Below are 16,340 nucleotides of genomic sequence, written 5' to 3' on the forward strand. Positions count from 1 at the left end.
AACCTTGGATCCGTGTTTGAGGCCTAGAATTTCTAGGTCAAGGGCTGTATGGAAGCGTCAATCGAACGAGTACCTGGGAGTGTGAGTCGAGAGTCATTCTGCGTTATTATTTCACGAACGGTTTCAAAAGGCCAGAGCCGGAAACCAGAATGACACATGGTCATTTGCCTTGAACCATTGATAGCGTGTTCAGCTACTAGTTAGGACTCTGACGGTTCCTACGATGAAACGGGTAATGGCCATGTTGTCCATAGTACCTTAGGTATCTCAGAGGACAGGCCACAGAAGCTCCCTTGTAAAGGCCAGTGTCACTACTGAGGCCAGCAGCGCAGGAAGCACCCATCACTTATTGCATACATTATATGGGTGGTACCCGTTCTGTGACCTAGGCTGCCGCTGGCTCAAACGGCATCGGCACTGGACCTCGTCAGCATAACTTGTAATGAAGGCGACTGCGTAAGGTCCACTACCACCAGAGCTCTGTCTGACGTTTGCAGGAATGTTTAGCAATTCTAAGGAACAAATCATCGCTCTTTCACACAGACTCACCACAACCTACGACATGTCGCCGGAGCCTTCGCCACCACCCACACCGCCTCCGCATCCGAACCCTCCACCTACGCCTCCAGGCCCCCAACTGCCTCCTCGGACTCCGAATCCTTGCCTGTTTCCACAAGGGTGAAATGGACAATAAAGGCGGAGTAAGACAAGGACGGATTGTGCCGTATCCATCGAGTTCACAATATACAATATGAGGACACGCGCTGTGTTGAGGCTTGAGAACAGCCTTGAAGCCTTGAAGGTCAACAAGGAATTTGGTCAATATCCGTTTATGATTCATCGTTGAGTGTATACTTTTCATAGGCTTGAGTCTCAAAGCCTGAGGTGCCTTATCACAGAATGCAATCATTTCCACCACTCATATTCTTCCCAGCTACCTAAGGTAGTTCAGATCACTGGGGGTAACTCTGCATGCTATTTTGACCCTTCATGAGCGTCTCACGAACACCCCAAGACCAGCTGTGCTTCTTTCCTTCTGTTTAGGGCTGTCACTCGCGGTAACTCCATGGTACTGTACCTGAGGGCCAGTGTGTCCACTAGGCTGAAAAGCGGTTCCAGATCCCTCCGTTAGGTCCGGCACGGTGGATAACCCTAAGATGCTTGTACCTTGGCCTTTCTGTTCTCAAAGCTAAGGTTCTGCCTCCCACCCGGAAGCAGCAATGGCGCAATTCCTCGACTTCTGGGAAGACATCGCGAAGGGAGAGAGAGTCGAGAAGGCATAAGACCCTGACCATCCAACTGGGACACAACAGGCTGCCACAGGAAGAGCGACAAAAGCTGCTAGTGGGCATTACTGGAACATGGGGAACTAGAAGATTTGTTCTGTGCATATGGAGTGGATTTGGAGATGACTTGCGTCAATTCAGCTGTGGGCGGATCGAAACACTCAATCGCGACGACCGGCAGGTTGGGAGTCGGTTCGGGGGGTTCCGGCGTCGAAGTTGCCGCGCACATGGAGCTCGTTACTCACAGGATGTTGTTGTGGGTGGTGCCCCACATCCTTGGCAGACCGGGTTGCCCCACATCTGGTGCAGGGGTTACAGCCCTGCCCACCAGAGCCATCACACATCCAGGATCACTACTGTATGGAACCACCATTGATGATCACCATCTTCTGTTGTCTCTGGATCTCCATCAGATGTGCCCGCCGCCCGGCGCCGCACAATGCGAGTAGTTCCGCGTGGACGCGTAGTTGCTCGGCCAGGGGTCAGCTGGTTGTGATCCCTGGGCTTGGGTCCGTGTTCGAGGCGGGCGGTGGTGGCACATTCGAGAAGGCGGCAGGAGGGCGAACGGTGGTGGTGGGAGGCAGCCGCGTTAGCTCGGTGAAGTGCGGCGGCTGGCCTGTGTCCGGTCGGGTCGGCACCAGAAGTTTGTGCAGTACGTGCCACAATTCGCTGTGCACGTGGGCGACGGCGTGCCGCTGAGGTAGGTGGCTGTCTTGGACGGCCCGAGTTGGTCGCCTAGACCGCCGTCGTTGCCGCTCCCGCCATCTCCATCTCCCCCGTCGCCAGGTAAGACAGGACAGCTGCCACCGCTCTGCCGCCGTGCGCGAGCCGCTTCGCCCGGCCCCTGCAGGCCTCGCCTCTTGGTGACAGGCGCCGCGACGCAGGAATTGTCCAGGTCGTTGATTGAGATCTCGTCCAGGTCGCGGTCAATGTCAATCTCGGGGCAGCCCTCGGCATCAAGATCGAGTAGGCACGACATGTCATCGTCGAGCTGGCCTTTCCACACCGTCGGCACAAACCACGAGAACTTGTTGCCGCTGTCCGACATATGAGGTTCTTTTGGCTGCGAGTCGATCTTATCTGGACTGTCCGGCTGAGGGCCTTCAGCATCTTCTTGACAATTTCAGGCTTGTCCGGCGGAGAAAGGAGATGTCTCACGAATCAGATCAATCATGCCCCCGTTCCCACGCGGCGGCGGGTTAAACGACCACGTAAGGAGCACAATGGATCGCCCTCAATGCCGCTAGTGCAATCTGCTCCAGGGTGTCTATAAGCGCTTCTATGAGCATTAGACTTGAACCTCCCGTCGACTGTCCGGATTCAAGGAATTTGCCTTTGGTTTGAGTCTATGAGACATGTCAGTGTTGGGTATCTTTCGGGACGAGATGTTCACCGTCCTCTGGTTCCATTCGCTTCACTTCTCTACAGCCTTTACCAATGTATAGAGTGAGGAGCTAAGAAGGGTTTGAAGTAGGTTAATGCTCAATCCAAGCAGGGGTGAGTACCTTGGGGAGAGGGCGGGTTGCTGGGATGTGTGTTCATTAGGCTAAGTTTCCGGTGCCCAGGAGGCAGAGAGAAGGGGATAAGTCAAGGCCTCAAGGGGAGGGGGCACATACGCCAACAAGGGTAACCCTTCTATGCCGCAGACGCCAATCAGCTGACCTACGACAAGCAAAGCCGCGGCCGCGGCGTGGTCGGAATCGACGGCGAGGTCATCATACTATGCCCCGTACTTTCGAGGCGTGGGGAGGAAATCCATGTTTGCGCTGCCGGACGTCAAGGATTGTGAGTATGTCAGTTACTTATCTTACCATAACTCGAGCTGGAAAGGTCCCACTCACCGGGTGCGTGGCGTCAAACCGGTTCTCAACCACGTATACATAGTGCCCCTGACACTCGGAGTCGTCGCGCTGATACTTGTAGATGCGGGAGAGGAGGTTTATCCACCGACCAGTGCCGGAGTTGATGTTCTTGGCGGTATGCTGCTGTAGCCCAAGGCCCAGTGAGTGCCGTTTCCAGTCCACCACTCTGGCTTTCTTGCCGGGCGTGTCTCAGTTCTCAGCTTTGACTCTGTGTCGTTGAAGATGGGGCCTGCGTCGAATGAAGCGGCCTCGGACCTAGGTGACCATCTCTTAGAACGAGTCGCCGACGCCGACGTCGGCCTGTCTGGTGGCATTTCATGGCAAGCCGCGAACTGAATGTGGTTAGAATGCGTTGTCAGTACCTGTATTTACTTGTACACGAAGGTGATAAGAAAATGAGGTAACAACACAGAAGAGACCTACAAAACCGGTCGCGCGCAAGGTACGCAGATAGTCGCGCCGGACCTGGGTGAGGTACACGAAGCCGACGATGTACCAGGGTCTTGAGACTTCGACGACGGTAAAGTCATCGTACTGCTTGGCGTCCACGGTTCGGTCATTCTTGATCACTTTTTCCCAGTCAGGAACCGCGGCAGCGTTGGTGGGGTCGTCTGCGGTATAGAAGGCATCGACTGGGTAGGGTCCTCGCACTCGTCGTCCGAGTCACCGCGCATACTCAGCGCGGCGCTGCCTGGCAGGGCAATGTGCCGTGGAGAGGCAGAACTCGGTTGTAGTCTGTTCCATTATCAGCCGACATCCCCCAGGTCAAGTCCAAACGAGGGGCATTGTTACTCACACCACACCAGCCCATGGCCGAGCAGCACGGCTTCAAGCCGCAGGGCATATCGCCGTTCTCGCTGTACTTACCGCACATGGCCTTGGCGTTGCACTGACACAGACAATCGGCGCCGCAGAAGCCCGGGCCGAAGCCACAAATATGGTCCTTGCTGCAACAACTGCCATCGATACAGGGCCGTCGTTACAGCGCAGGGGGCCATCGCGCCTTGCCAGGCTGATATTATGGTGGGCGTGTCGCGCGGCCAGGAACGATGACCAGTCCGCGAGGTCACTAAGCTCAGCAGGCGAGGACGAGACAAGGGCCGGGGACAAGAGAGGCTGGGTTGGTACCCTGGCTGGGTTCTGGTGAGCTGGGCCCTAGTTAGCAATGGGAAAACGTGGATGGTAGCATCACGTACCCCAACAAACACCACGACGTCTTGCATGCGCCTGTCATAGCAAAACGCTGCCACTACGCCAGAACACATCAACAGTTGGCCATCTGCTCAACGGTCGGCTCGCCTCATCTCCTGGCCTACTTCTCACGTCTTGAGCCGTCGCCATGACAAGCAAGAACCCGCCGGCCTTTCCCGAACCCAAACCCGCGCCGGCCCCGAACCGCGCCCGAGTACTCCTCCTCCTCTTCCTACCCCGCCGACTCCAAAGACTCCGAACGCTCCAGGTGACAAGACGTGACGAGGGTCACAGATGTCTTACGAGAAACCCAATAGAATTATGCCTTGTGGTCGCGGCGGTGACTGGGTCCGCCGTCTACGGGCCGCTCCTCGTACGGGCAGCGGGGTAGACAAGCTGACATATCGACCTTCAAGGAAGGAATCCGGCTACTTTCTGGTGCCGGGATGGTGTTATAGATTTTCCACTGTACGCGGTGGCCGAGAGGGACTGCCGCCCTTGATCACGAAGCGCGGCAGGAGAGCGATGATGGCAGGTTCCTTTGCCTGATTCGAGCTTTGTCGACCGGACGAACGCTTCATACTAGATACTCGAGTATTGACTTAAAGATCTTGTCACAATCCCAGAACCGATCGGTTAGTCCATCATACCCTGCCCTCGTGCGTTGAAGCCAATGTGCCACTCGAAGTTCCCACTCCCTAAGTTGAAGATATTTCATATCCAGTCAGCCTTTCAATCAGGAATCAAAGTCTCATTCGACCCATCCATCCTCACTCCTTGACAGCGAAGATCTTGTACGACCCTGTAAGGTAGAAGCTAACTGTTAGCCTCAACCAGAGTACATGTTGTTTCAATGTCTGAATTCTGAATCCTTGATGTCTGGAACATTCACTCACGTTACCAACAAACTCATTGAGATCCATCTTGCCAGCTGTTACTCCCTTGGGAACACAGCATCCACTGCTCGCCATCTCAGTGGACTTCCCACACGCCTCAGCCGGTGCATCAGCTGGCGCGCAGCAACCTCCTTTATTCTCACCATCTTGGCCCGTCTCCAAGTAGACATTCAAATCCGCACCTGTATCCACAGTCACCACCTCTAATCACACAATCAGCATCCCCGTCATGATTCTCAAGCGGAACTACGAACTCAAAGTGAGGTAGAGCACTCACCATAAACCTTAACCGCCTTCAGCCACCCTTCATATCCATCCACTTCACTCGTCCCAGCAATACACCCCACATAAAGTGCCATTTACCGTTTCAACCCCTCCGGCAGCGCTTTCTTGGCGATGATATCCGACACGGCGACCCGTCCGCCAGGCTTCAGAACGCGGTACATTCGGGCAATCACGGCGGGCTTGTCGGCGGCAAGGACTAGGTTGATGACACAGTTGGATATGACGCAGTCCACCGTATCAGGCGGCACCGGCAGGGAGGTGATGTTGGCTTTGAGAAAGGTGATGTTGGATTTGGTTGGGGACGTGGAGGTGGAGAGGATCTGATTCGCGCGGGCGAGCATGTCCTGCTTATACGAGAAATAGAGGGCGGGTTTGTTAGGTAGGTGGTGAAAGAATGCCCTGAGGAAGCCAGTGGGGAATAGGAAGGGCGAAGTACATCGATCATGTCAATGCCGATTGCGCGACCTGAGGGGCCGACTTTGGTTGAGGCGTCGAAGCCGGCGCCGCTGCCGAGGTCGATGACGGTCTCGCCCTGTTCATGAAAGAGTATTCAGCGTCAAGGAAAATCTGAATCACAGGTGATCCGTGGTGCTTACCTCCTTCAAACTGGCAATAGACAGTGGCTTGCCGCAACTCAGGCCAAGGTTGGCGTCCTGGGGTATGTTGGCCAGCTCGTCGGCACTGTAGCCAAATAACTTGGCCACCGTCTCGCCGTACTTGACGCTGGTGTTGCGCGAAGCGGAGTTGTAGTCTCGCGAACTTGATTCTAAATCTCGGACGAGTCCATATTTGAGGGCTCGAGGTGATTTCAAGGTTACTGCAGTGGCAAGAGGTGTTCTCGGGGTGTTAGGCCGATTATGTCGTTTGTGTTGTTGTGAAGGACAGGGACTCCTCGATCTGACCAATGTGGTACTTGTCAGGTATTTATCTTCATGGGTTTCCCTTCAACAACATCTGTGCAGTTCCATGATGCGACGGTGTAAGTGCTGTCATCGTAGTCCGTCTGGATATTTGCCTAATCGGGCATAGGTAGACCACTTAATGCCAAGACACCAACTGTAAGCGGATATTCTTGGTTTTGTCGTCAAAATTGCCTGCTTCTCGGCCTTGTCTGCAACATTTCACGACTACACCCGAAGGGCCACTCTGCTTTACCAGCAGATTGAAACGTGCTAACTGAGACCGACAATACCGATTTGTAGACATTTGCTTCTCTTGATCAGTTTTTTTTTTTCTCATCCAATGGACTTCAAGAATATCATGCTCGAGCCCACAAATTCTCAAGCAAGCCGCCCGGCCCTGACGCAGCTCGACAGCCAGAGAACCAGCGGCGGCACCGCGCTCGAGTCAAAGGCCGCATCGCCGACTTGGAAACTGCGCTTCGGACGCTCAATCCAAGCTAGACGAATCTTTCAAGCAAATCAAAATCTTTGACAGCCGAGGTCAACCGGCTGCATGGCCTGTGGCCTGCGGAAGAGGTCCCGGCATCGCAGACACCAGCAGCATCCCCTCAAGAGCAGGGCCCAGATTCCGTAACTTGCACTCAACATGGCACTGCAAATCTGGACGCAAGCAGCCCGGCTTTCCAAGGACACGCTTCAAATTCTAAGCAGTTCGTTTCACCAAGCTGATGGTCTTATCCCTCCAAGCCCCTGCGGCACCGCCCCGAACCAGAGCACAGCCGCGGCGGCTCCGGAACAGGTTCAATTTGCCAGCACACAGACTATGATGTTTTCTTTCGCCGACACCAGAGCCGCAGACGATTACGAAGAACCAGACAGCGACTGTCCTCTCCTCCCAGCCCCAGGAGCGGGCGAGTCGACGATTCCCTGCCAGAACGCCTATCTGATCATAAAGGAGCGAAGCTCGCCAGAATTCGACCTTTCGGCCGCGAACGAGTGGCTGATGCCAGAATTTCGCAGGGCCATTGCCACCGAGACCGGATGCCCTGTTTAAACTCACCTCCTGTTCTCCTTTGTCTACCACATGATGCCGATGTGAAAAGCTAGTTGTTCAAGCCCGTAACTAGTGGTTGATACCTTACTGTGATATGAGGGGGAGGCGGGGATGGGATGGGAGGAAGAAGGTATCCACTCTAGCTGTCAGCACTCGGCGGGTTCATGCATGTCGTCGGCATCGGCGGGGCCCAGCAACTCCGAACCCCCCTCCACCACCTCAGCAACGTCACGAAGCTGCCTACCTAAAAGCATGTCCCACCACAACCCCCTCGGCCACATTTCCATTGGCGTGCGCAACTACGACATCGCCAAGGTCTTTTACACGGCGGTCCTGGCTCCTCTCGGCCTGCACCTGGTCTACGACAGCGAGGTCTCGACCCCGGGAACCAAGAAGATCCGCACGCTCGGGTACGGCCCCAACGCGAAACATGAGCTCGTGAACATATTCGAGTTCGGCGATGACGCGTCGCCTCCGGGGCCGGGGTTCCACTTGGCCTTCGACGCGCCGTCGAGGGACGCGGTGGTCGAGTTCCATGCCCAGGCGATGGCGGCCGGCGGGACGGACAATGGGCTGCCGGGGGTGAGGAAACATTACGGGGCCAACTACTTTGCTGCGTTTGTGGTGGATCCGGATGGCTGGCGGTTGGAGGCCGTCTGCAAGGAGTAGGACTGCTGGACGGTAAAAGCAGAGACAGGGCGACGGGGGTCGCTGCTCGAGGTCGACGAGTGTGAAAGAAGGTGAGACGAAGAGGGTTAATTGAAGGGACTCGGAGCTAGGAGAAGAGCGAGGCCTGAAATGCCGCTCAAGTTGATGGCTTTAGGCGGACGCTCAGGGACATTGCCCTCGTATCCTCGGTCGGCGGAATGATGTGCTTTGCTTTGCCGGGTTGATCATTCCAGATGGCTGCATTTCAGAATGCCAGGACATGTCTACATTAGACAGGCAGGTTCGTAATGAGGCCTACACTATCATCACCAATGGCAGCAAGCTCGAAACAACAGGCATTGGGGTCCCGAGGTAGTGTTCGCTCGTGTGGTTGCCTGGTGGATAAGTGAATAGTAACATTGGGCGTGCCAAGTTGTCACACTTGTGATGGCCATGCGCCACGTCTGGGAAGTTGACTTTCTCACGAATCTGATAACGGGTAGCAGTTAAGTCGTGTGCCACTGTGCAGTGCGTGACAAGCATGATGGGGATTGCGACCGGACTAATGGTCCGGATCGGCCCCACCTTGTGCACCTTTCGGAAGCTTGCGTTGACGGTTTGGGTGCCTGCACCTCCAGGCCGAAGCGACCGCGTAGCACATCCGTGGCTTCCTGCATAAAACTGCTGAAGAATCAGCTTGCCGTGGCAATGGATTGTTCGTTTTCGCTTGCTCATGTGCTTTGTTATCGCGTTCGCTTGTGACTCTTCGTGTCCTGCCTCTCAGGGTTCAGTCTTTCAGCCACTCTTCCCGCACTTGCTCAACTGGCCTACTGTGTCTCGTTTACCTGTTACCTATGCAGTTTTCCTTTCTTCCGTACATAACTTATCAGTTTTCTCAACTCACCTCCGAGTCTAACGAAATCTCAACCCCGCAGCTGGGACATACATGCGGAAAGCTCCACTCAAAGACTGCCCCAAGCTTAACAGCGGGTCAGTTGGTCCAAGCTTTTGATGTACAGCCGTAATACGTTACGCCTGGTCCCGCACCTTTGGAGCTTCATCGCCTTCACCTCCCATGCCAACGGAGTACTGCTGCAAGACCCTAGCCGACCACGCACAGCCCAGTACAGCGTCTCTGGCGTTCAACAGTTCGACACCTGATTGACCTTGGGTATCGAATCTCAAGGCCGGCTTCGCGCCTCCGTGAAGGTGCACCCGCTGAGTTTGCGTTCAGAGGGGTCCCTCCAAGTGGTTGACGGCAGCGTCCAATACAAATACGGCATTTTTACACGTCGCCGACCCCGGTTTCGTGGTCCGCCGCAACCAACAGCTACGACACCTTCCCACTGCCCGGGGAACAGCCAACACCCCGTCTCCGGATTCGGTCTTTGCATCAAGGAAGCTTCATTTGGACGTCCTGCTTTCCGACCGTTCCCAAGACGGAGCCGCCTCCGCGGTGTAGCGAGCGAGCATCGAGCACGCGAACAGTCGCCGCAGCCGACCAACGACTGCAGTAGCCTCCCGGGGGCGAAATGAGTGGGAGGACCGACTGCAATAACCAATTCAACCCCCAGCCTTCCACGCCGTCCAAATCTTGACGTTCCCAGTTCCGACGGGTTCATTGCTCGCCCACAACAGTTTACTTCGACATCACGGGATTGTGCGGCCTGACGATCGTCAACGGCGCAAAGGCAATAATGGACGAAACGTTGGAAACACACTCGGGCTCGGCTGCAGGCTTCACTGCCTCGGTCAATGGATCAGCTCCTCCGTTTCTCTCAGGCTTACTCCCCTCGTTCGAGACAATCTCCCGGGCTACTTCCCCGGGGCTGCCGTACGGAGAGCGTCAGCATGAGGACGATAAGAAACGCTACCGCCCCCGCACGTTCAGCTACTTCCGCCTGCTGCCGTTCGATGTCGAAGACGAGGCGCACCGGGATGCTGCCCTCAACGGCATCCTCAAAAATCTCTACACCTCCATCTTGGCCGAAGACTTCTCGCCAGGAGCGGTGCATTGGACCCGCGAGCTCAACGGATGGCTGAACCTCAAGTTCGAGATGACGAGGGAGCTTCGCGCTTGTCTCGCGCGCTTGTACTACCATCTTGCCCTCGCTCCCGGCCTGGATATTAACACGGCCGATCGATTTGCCCGCATGGTGATTACGTTGACGAGGTTGGCTTCCACTCCTTCACGTCCGAACCCTCTTTGTGCGGAGTACTGACTTCTCATCGCTCCATCTTAGAAAGAAGCACTATCTGAAGGCTGGCGAGGATCTCACCCTGGATTGGCAGCCGCTGTGGAAAGAGTTGAAAGCGTTAGTATTGCCACATGAGGCCCCGGCGCACCAAGGCCCGAGGAGAAGATCATCCAAGCACCTCCTCAAACTTGGTCTACACGTGGCGGCGTGGTTCGACCCCAAGGAGAGACGGGCGATTCTAGAGGAGCTACTCCCATATTTCAGCACCTCGGGCCTCTCCAATGCATATATCGTCATTTTTGCGCTCGCCGTCATGCTTCCCACCGGCCCTGCGCCCCCCACGGAACCACAGTCGCAGCCTTCAGATTTCTTCCCGACCTTCTTCCATTTATGGTCTCTCATGACCAGGTCCAAGGCCTTCGATGCGAGCTTCATTGACATCTTTTCCCGCACAGCTCGGGACCACCTTGGCTGCACCCACGTGCCTTTCACGGAGCATGGGATCTTCACTCGCGAGCAGTCCGACCTCATCTTCACCGCCATCCTGAGGCTGACCGAGATCCCTGTTGGTCAGGCCAACTCGCCATACGCGTCGATTGATTACGGGTCCGGCCTGGGCGTCTACCTGGAGAAGGACAAGAAGAAGTATCCTGTGCCGCATATGATCGCACGCTGGATCGTGTTCTCACTATCTCCTCTCTGCCTCCAGGCCGAAAATTCCATTCTTGCAAATCTCGAAGGCCTGATGGAGTCCATCGACACCTTCTTCCACCCGTCCAATCAGGGATCATGGACCAGCTTCCTAGCGCAACTCACGTATTACTTGACGGATAACTTTGTCTCGCGTTGGAACCGGGAACAGAGTGGCGAGCTCGACGTACCGCCCGAGCGACGGATCAATGACGAGCTGAAGAAGCGTTTTGTCCTCTCCCTAAGGGAGGTGACTTTCATGGGACTCTTCGCCAAGAGCTCCAAGGTGGTCAACTATTACTATTCAACTTTGCAAGGCTTGGCCTACCTTGAGCCCGATCTGATGCTCCCCGGTGCGCTGCAGCGGTTCTATCCCAGTCTGCAGGGACTGGTCGAGGTGCATCGGACAACATCAAGTTTGTGCGGTCTGCAGATGATTGCCAACATCATGTGCAAGCAGAAAGGGTACCGGTGCCACGTTACCGCACTGCTGGCGTTGGCGCTGCCTGGCATTGACGCGAATGACCTGGGCAAGACACAACACACACTGAACTTCATCCAAAGCGTGGCTTACAGCATACCGTTTGTGCCGTTGGCCCGTGACGATGATGACATTCACGACACCAGCCTTGCCATGAACTGGGTGCAGGCCGAGATGGAGAGGATGGAGCGGGAAGGGCAGGACATCAAAATCTGCTACGAAGAGGAGCTGACTGATGAGGACGAAGCCAGCATCTTGCGCTCGTCCACTGCTGGTCTCGGCGAATTTGTGCTCGCGCTCTTGGGCAAGGTATTTGCACTGCTCGAGAACCTCCCCGACGCCAGCCACCTCCGCACAGGCTCGCCCGAAGACAACGTCATCAACACCCTACCCGCTGCCCTCACGCCCCTATTCGCATCATTATCCCCGGAGCTCTTTGACATGGCGCTCGAGAAGCTTGCCGCTTTCGTTTCCAGCCACGTTGTCCATCAAGCCCGGGATGCCATGGCATGGATTTGCAATGCGCTGTGCAAGGTCAACCCGGAGAAGACACTCAAGGTGTTCATTCCCATGCTGATCGTCAACATCCGCAACGAAATTGACTACAACGGGGCGGCATCGGATCGGAGCAGCGGCACCGAGGTGCTTCCCCGGGACCGTGCCCTCGTCTGGCACGTCAGCCTGCTGAGCATGTGCGTTGTCCATGTGGGCGCTGAGGTGCTGAGGTACAAGGACGAGCTCCTTGGGATTGCCGAGTACATGCAGGAGAAGTGTCGAGGCCTGCCCACCATCCACATCTCAAACTACATACACCATCTCCTGCTCAACTTGACCCACACGTATCCCATTGATAACGCTCTCTACGAGCCAGATGTCATCGCCGCCGGCTTGGACGTCGAGCACTGGGGCCGCCAAACTCCCCCGTCAGAGCTCACCATCAAGTGGCATCGTCCGTCGCATGCGGAGATTCTCTTTGCGGTGGAGCTCTTCGAGAGTCAGGCCAGGAGTGCTGCCCGGAGGCTCGAACAGCTCATGAGCGACGACCCGCCGGTTAACAGGAAAGGGAAAAACAAGGAGTGGTCGGACGAGCTGTCACGCAGTCTGACCGCACTTAGACTGATGATCTCGGGAATAGCGACGCTTTTCGACCCACTCCGGGCCTCGGGCGAGCCGGCCGGCCATGATGCCAACGGCGACAAGATGGATGAAGAAGGCGACGCGATGATGGAGCAGGATGATGACCCTCTTGCCGAGGTTGCGGATGACGACGAGATGAAACGGCAGTTCCGGTACGCCGCCGGGTACCTGCTGAGTCCCCAGGATCCCGTGTACGAGCGCCTGCACAGCTTGCGCGAGGATATTGGGCGGCTCCTCTCGCAAACTCACGCGTTTTTGAACGTGAATCAAGAGGACGATGTCGCGTGCTTCACGGCCCTGTACGCCGCGTACAGGACGTGGATCACGGATGTCGGCATCGAGCGGTCGGCCCATCCGTTGGAGCGCCTTCTCCGCCTGTACAAGGCCGACATTTCACCGTTCCGAATCAACGGGCTTCGGAAGGTCTACCCACGGCCGCTGCTGATCAAGCGCGCGGATGCGTACCAGCTTCAGCGCGTCAAGTACAACTCGGCGTACCGGAAGAAGAGCGAGCTGGACAAGCAGTTGCTTCTCGACCTCGCCGAATCCTGCACCTCGTCGTACACAGACGTGCGCCGGGTGGCCCAAAACGCGCAAGACTCCTCGCTCAAGGTACTGCTAGGGGGAAGGCCGCTGGTCATACCGGTCGTCTTAGACAGGCTGCGCAAGGCACTCGAGGAAGGCGATCATGACCGCATCAAAGGAGCGATGTACACACTCCTGTTCACGACCCTGATCAAAACAGTCATGCGCGACTGGCGGTTCGCTCCCGATCTGATGCGCCTCTACATTGAGACCGCCAGCGTTGACAAGGCGTCGATCCAAAGCCTCGGATCCTCGGCGCTGTACCCGCTTCTCGAGTTTGGAAAGCCGCTTGAGCGCATGATCATCTTTGACCGAGACTTGGTCGAGACCATTCGCCCTGCGGAGGACTGCTCGGCCGCCATCAAGCGTCGGAACGCCTTCATCAAGGATCGTCGCACCAAGGTAGAGGCGAAAAAGGCGTCGCTGGGCCTGGAGCTGATCAGGAAGGCACGCGAGTCACACTGGAAGGTTGCCAACAGATGCACCATTTTTGCATTGAACTGTACTTTGCGGTTTGATACGCTTGGGAATCCAGAGTTCATCGACCTCGTCGCCAACGGGGCGAACGACCAACACCCCAGCCTCCGAGCGAACTACCTGTCGGCATTCTCGGCGTTATTCACGGCCATCGACATGCGCGCTGCCTACGGTCATGAATACAAGAACTATCTCACCGAAGAGGAAACGGACCCGAACAAGTTGGAGGTGGCGGTGCCGACAGACCATCCTCTGGTGACTGAGAAGTTCCTCGCGCAGTTTGAGACATACGACAATGTTCAATACTTTGTCGACCAGGATCACCCGGGCTGGCTGGTTTGGGGTAAGAAGCTGGCGGTGGCACCTGCTGACCCCAAGCCGTTCGTGTATGACGAGGTCGAAGAACGTGTGCGCGAGCAGATCGGCAGGATTATCACTAGGCCGTGGCTCCAACAGTGCTTTGACTATCTCAAGCAGGAGCCGAGAGATTCCGGGGCGGACCGCTTCCGGATGCAGAACGTCGTGCTGCTCATGAACGTGTTCGACTTGATGCACTCTGGGAAGACGTCTGCCACGTTTGACGAGGTTGTCGAGATGGTCAAGGAGGTGTATGGCGACGGGAGTGATAAGCACCAGCACCGTGCCACCGCCGAGATCCTTGGTGCGCTGCTTGCTGGGAGCGTTGACGATCCGCAGGCGATACGGGACAAGGTGTGGAAGTTCGCGGCCCCGATGATGCTTCGGATCATCGCCGACGATTTAACTCCAGACAATCTCTCATACTGGATGACTTGCCTGCACGTCGTCATTGACGACAAGGATCCTAGGCGGTCTCGAGAGCTAACCGAAGCGTTGGCGTCGTTCCGGCTCGACATGAACTCGAATGCCGCGTTCAAGGAATCCTCCAAGATGCAGCTTGTCGAGTTCATTGTTAACGACGCGGGTTGGCACTTCCGCCACGAGAAGCCTATCCTTGAAGACTGCCTCGCGCACCTCGACCATCCGTACAAGTCGGTGCGGGAGTCGATTGGCAGGATCATCGCGACGATCTACCGCACCCGGTACCACGAGTCCTTCAAGGACGTGTCGACGCTGCTCGAGCAGAACAAGGCCGCATCCTCGACCGGCATCCGTCCCTACCAGCCATCAGAGGAATTCGCGGCCACCATCAAGGACGTCTTCGCCCGCCTCGAGAAGTGGCGGCATGAGCGCACCCCCGGCCAGCAAACGCCATCCAGCTACACATCCGGCTCCAAGACGGTTCTTATCTGGCTCGACAGCATGCTCTCGTCGCAAGAGTGCATCCAACTCGTTCCCTTCTTCCCAGATCCCTTCATCGAAGCTCTCCTGCACATGATGGACGTCAAGGAAGACCCGGAGCTTATGAAGCTCGCCTATCACGTGTACCGGCACCTGCCCAACATCCCCCTCCGTGACGGCGAGGACGACGCTTTTATCGCCATGCTCATCCGCGTCGGCAAGACGGCCGCCTCGTGGCACCAGCGCCTGCGCGCCCTCGTGAACATGCAGGTTGTCTACTTCCGCCGTCTCTTCCTGACGCAGCCCGCCCAGCGCCAGATGCTTTTCGATGCCGTCGGCGACATGCTCGCGGACCCGCAGCTCGAGGTGCGCGACTGCGCGAGCGCCACGCTGGCCGGCATGATCCGCTGCTCGCCGGCCTCGATCCGCAGCCCCATCATCTACCAGCTCAAGGAGCGGTTCGAGACGCAGTTGAGGATGAATCCCATGCCCAAGCGCAAGGTTCCCGGGACAGACACGCCCGTCGATGCGCAGAGGCAGATTATCAGGCGTCATGCGGCCGTGCTGGGGCTCGGGGCGCTCGTCGAGGCGTTTCCGTATGCGACGCCGCCGCCGAGGTGGATGCCGGAGGTGCTGGCGCACTTGGCGACGAGGGCGGCGAGTGATCCCGGGGTGGTGGGTAAGGCGACGAAGGCGATTCTGGCTGAGTTCAAAAAGACGAGGCAGGATAGTTGGGGGGTTGATCAGAAGGTGAGTTGTTTTTCTCTCTCTTCTTTTTCTGTGTGTCGTTCTTATTTCCCTATACCGCAACCCTCTCCCCTATCACTTCCCAGGCCATCCCTTGTCTCAACTGAGATCCCCTCTATCGTTATTCAGCCAGGGTTTTGAGTAATGGTGTGTAGAGCAAAGATGGCTGACTTGCGTGTCTACAGTACTTTACGAGCGAGCAGCTGGAGGATCTGGAGGGTGTCCTCTGGAAGAGCTACTTTGCTTGAGTCGAGTTCTTGCTATGAAAAGTGTCCGGGTTGGGGACAGACAATGAGATACCACGGGGAAATATCAGCAGGTAATATTAGTAGTGGTATCAGTAGTTATTGGTATTGATATGGCATTGGTATGGGAAGGAAGGGAGGCGGAGGAAAGCGACGAGCGGAATCAGGATGATGAAAAATACACGTTTTTTAGTAGGGCGTATTCCTGCAATATTATCTTGGATTGGGTCTGGTCTATTATGAACCTTGCGGTGCATTCGGATTATGTCCTGGGCTGTGGGAATGAGTGGGCGGCGTGAAAGACTGGCAAAAAGCGGTTAATTGATGATTTGCGCTGGTGGATAGAGGGATGGAAGTGCAATACGGTTTATTACCTGCGTTTTCCTGTTTGACAAC

The 16,340-nt window shown here is 56.2% G+C and overlaps 4 protein-coding genes across 4 annotated transcripts; 2 read left to right on the forward strand and 2 right to left on the reverse strand.

Moving 5' to 3' along the window:
• Window positions 1–1,805: 1,805 nt before the first annotated feature.
• N657DRAFT_371335 (uncharacterized protein) lies at window positions 1,806–2,671 on the reverse strand. The gene has a single exon (XM_062787044.1). The coding sequence runs from the start codon at window positions 2,332–2,334 to the stop codon at window positions 1,876–1,878; it is 459 nt and encodes a 152-aa protein (XP_062642277.1). The 5' UTR covers window positions 2,335–2,671; the 3' UTR covers window positions 1,806–1,875.
• Window positions 2,672–5,187: 2,516 nt separating this feature from the next.
• Window positions 5,188–6,278, reverse strand: N657DRAFT_713820 (S-adenosyl-L-methionine-dependent methyltransferase; the record flags this gene model as incomplete). The annotated part of the gene is made up of 4 exons (XM_062797455.1): window positions 5,188–5,438; window positions 5,513–5,864; window positions 5,957–6,052; window positions 6,117–6,278. Coding segments are annotated over 3 exons (528 nt in total), but the record flags the coding sequence as incomplete, so codon positions are not given.
• A 283-nt stretch (window positions 6,279–6,561) lies between these two features.
• N657DRAFT_667165 (Glyoxalase/Bleomycin resistance protein/Dihydroxybiphenyl dioxygenase) lies at window positions 6,562–8,630 on the forward strand (the record flags this gene model as incomplete). The annotated part of the gene is made up of 8 exons (XM_062795373.1): window positions 6,562–6,578; window positions 6,806–6,866; window positions 6,924–6,982; window positions 7,021–7,052; window positions 7,097–7,250; window positions 7,302–7,470; window positions 7,620–7,636; window positions 7,713–8,630. The coding sequence occupies 8 exons, from the start codon at window positions 6,562–6,564 to the stop codon at window positions 8,143–8,145; spliced, it is 942 nt and encodes a 313-aa protein (XP_062642279.1). The 3' UTR covers window positions 8,146–8,630.
• Window positions 8,631–9,821: 1,191 nt separating this feature from the next.
• On the forward strand, window positions 9,822–15,947 carry N657DRAFT_583496 (uncharacterized protein; the record flags this gene model as incomplete). The annotated part of the gene is made up of 3 exons (XM_062789683.1): window positions 9,822–10,297; window positions 10,368–15,702; window positions 15,885–15,947. The coding sequence occupies 3 exons, from the start codon at window positions 9,822–9,824 to the stop codon at window positions 15,945–15,947; spliced, it is 5,874 nt and encodes a 1,957-aa protein (XP_062642280.1).
• Between the last annotated feature and the right edge of the window lie 393 nt (window positions 15,948–16,340).

Source organism: Parathielavia appendiculata (genome assembly GCF_033297405.1).
Source record: "Parathielavia appendiculata strain CBS 731.68 unplaced genomic scaffold N657scaffold_44, whole genome shotgun sequence".
In the NCBI taxonomy this organism is placed as follows: domain Eukaryota; kingdom Fungi; phylum Ascomycota; class Sordariomycetes; order Sordariales; family Chaetomiaceae; genus Parathielavia; species Parathielavia appendiculata.

What these genes read in the sequence shown, in the direction of transcription:
- N657DRAFT_371335 (XM_062787044.1), bottom strand. Translation starts at nt 2,334, where the DNA reads ATGTCGGACAGCGGCAACAAGTTCTCGTGGTTTGTGCCGACGGTGTGG.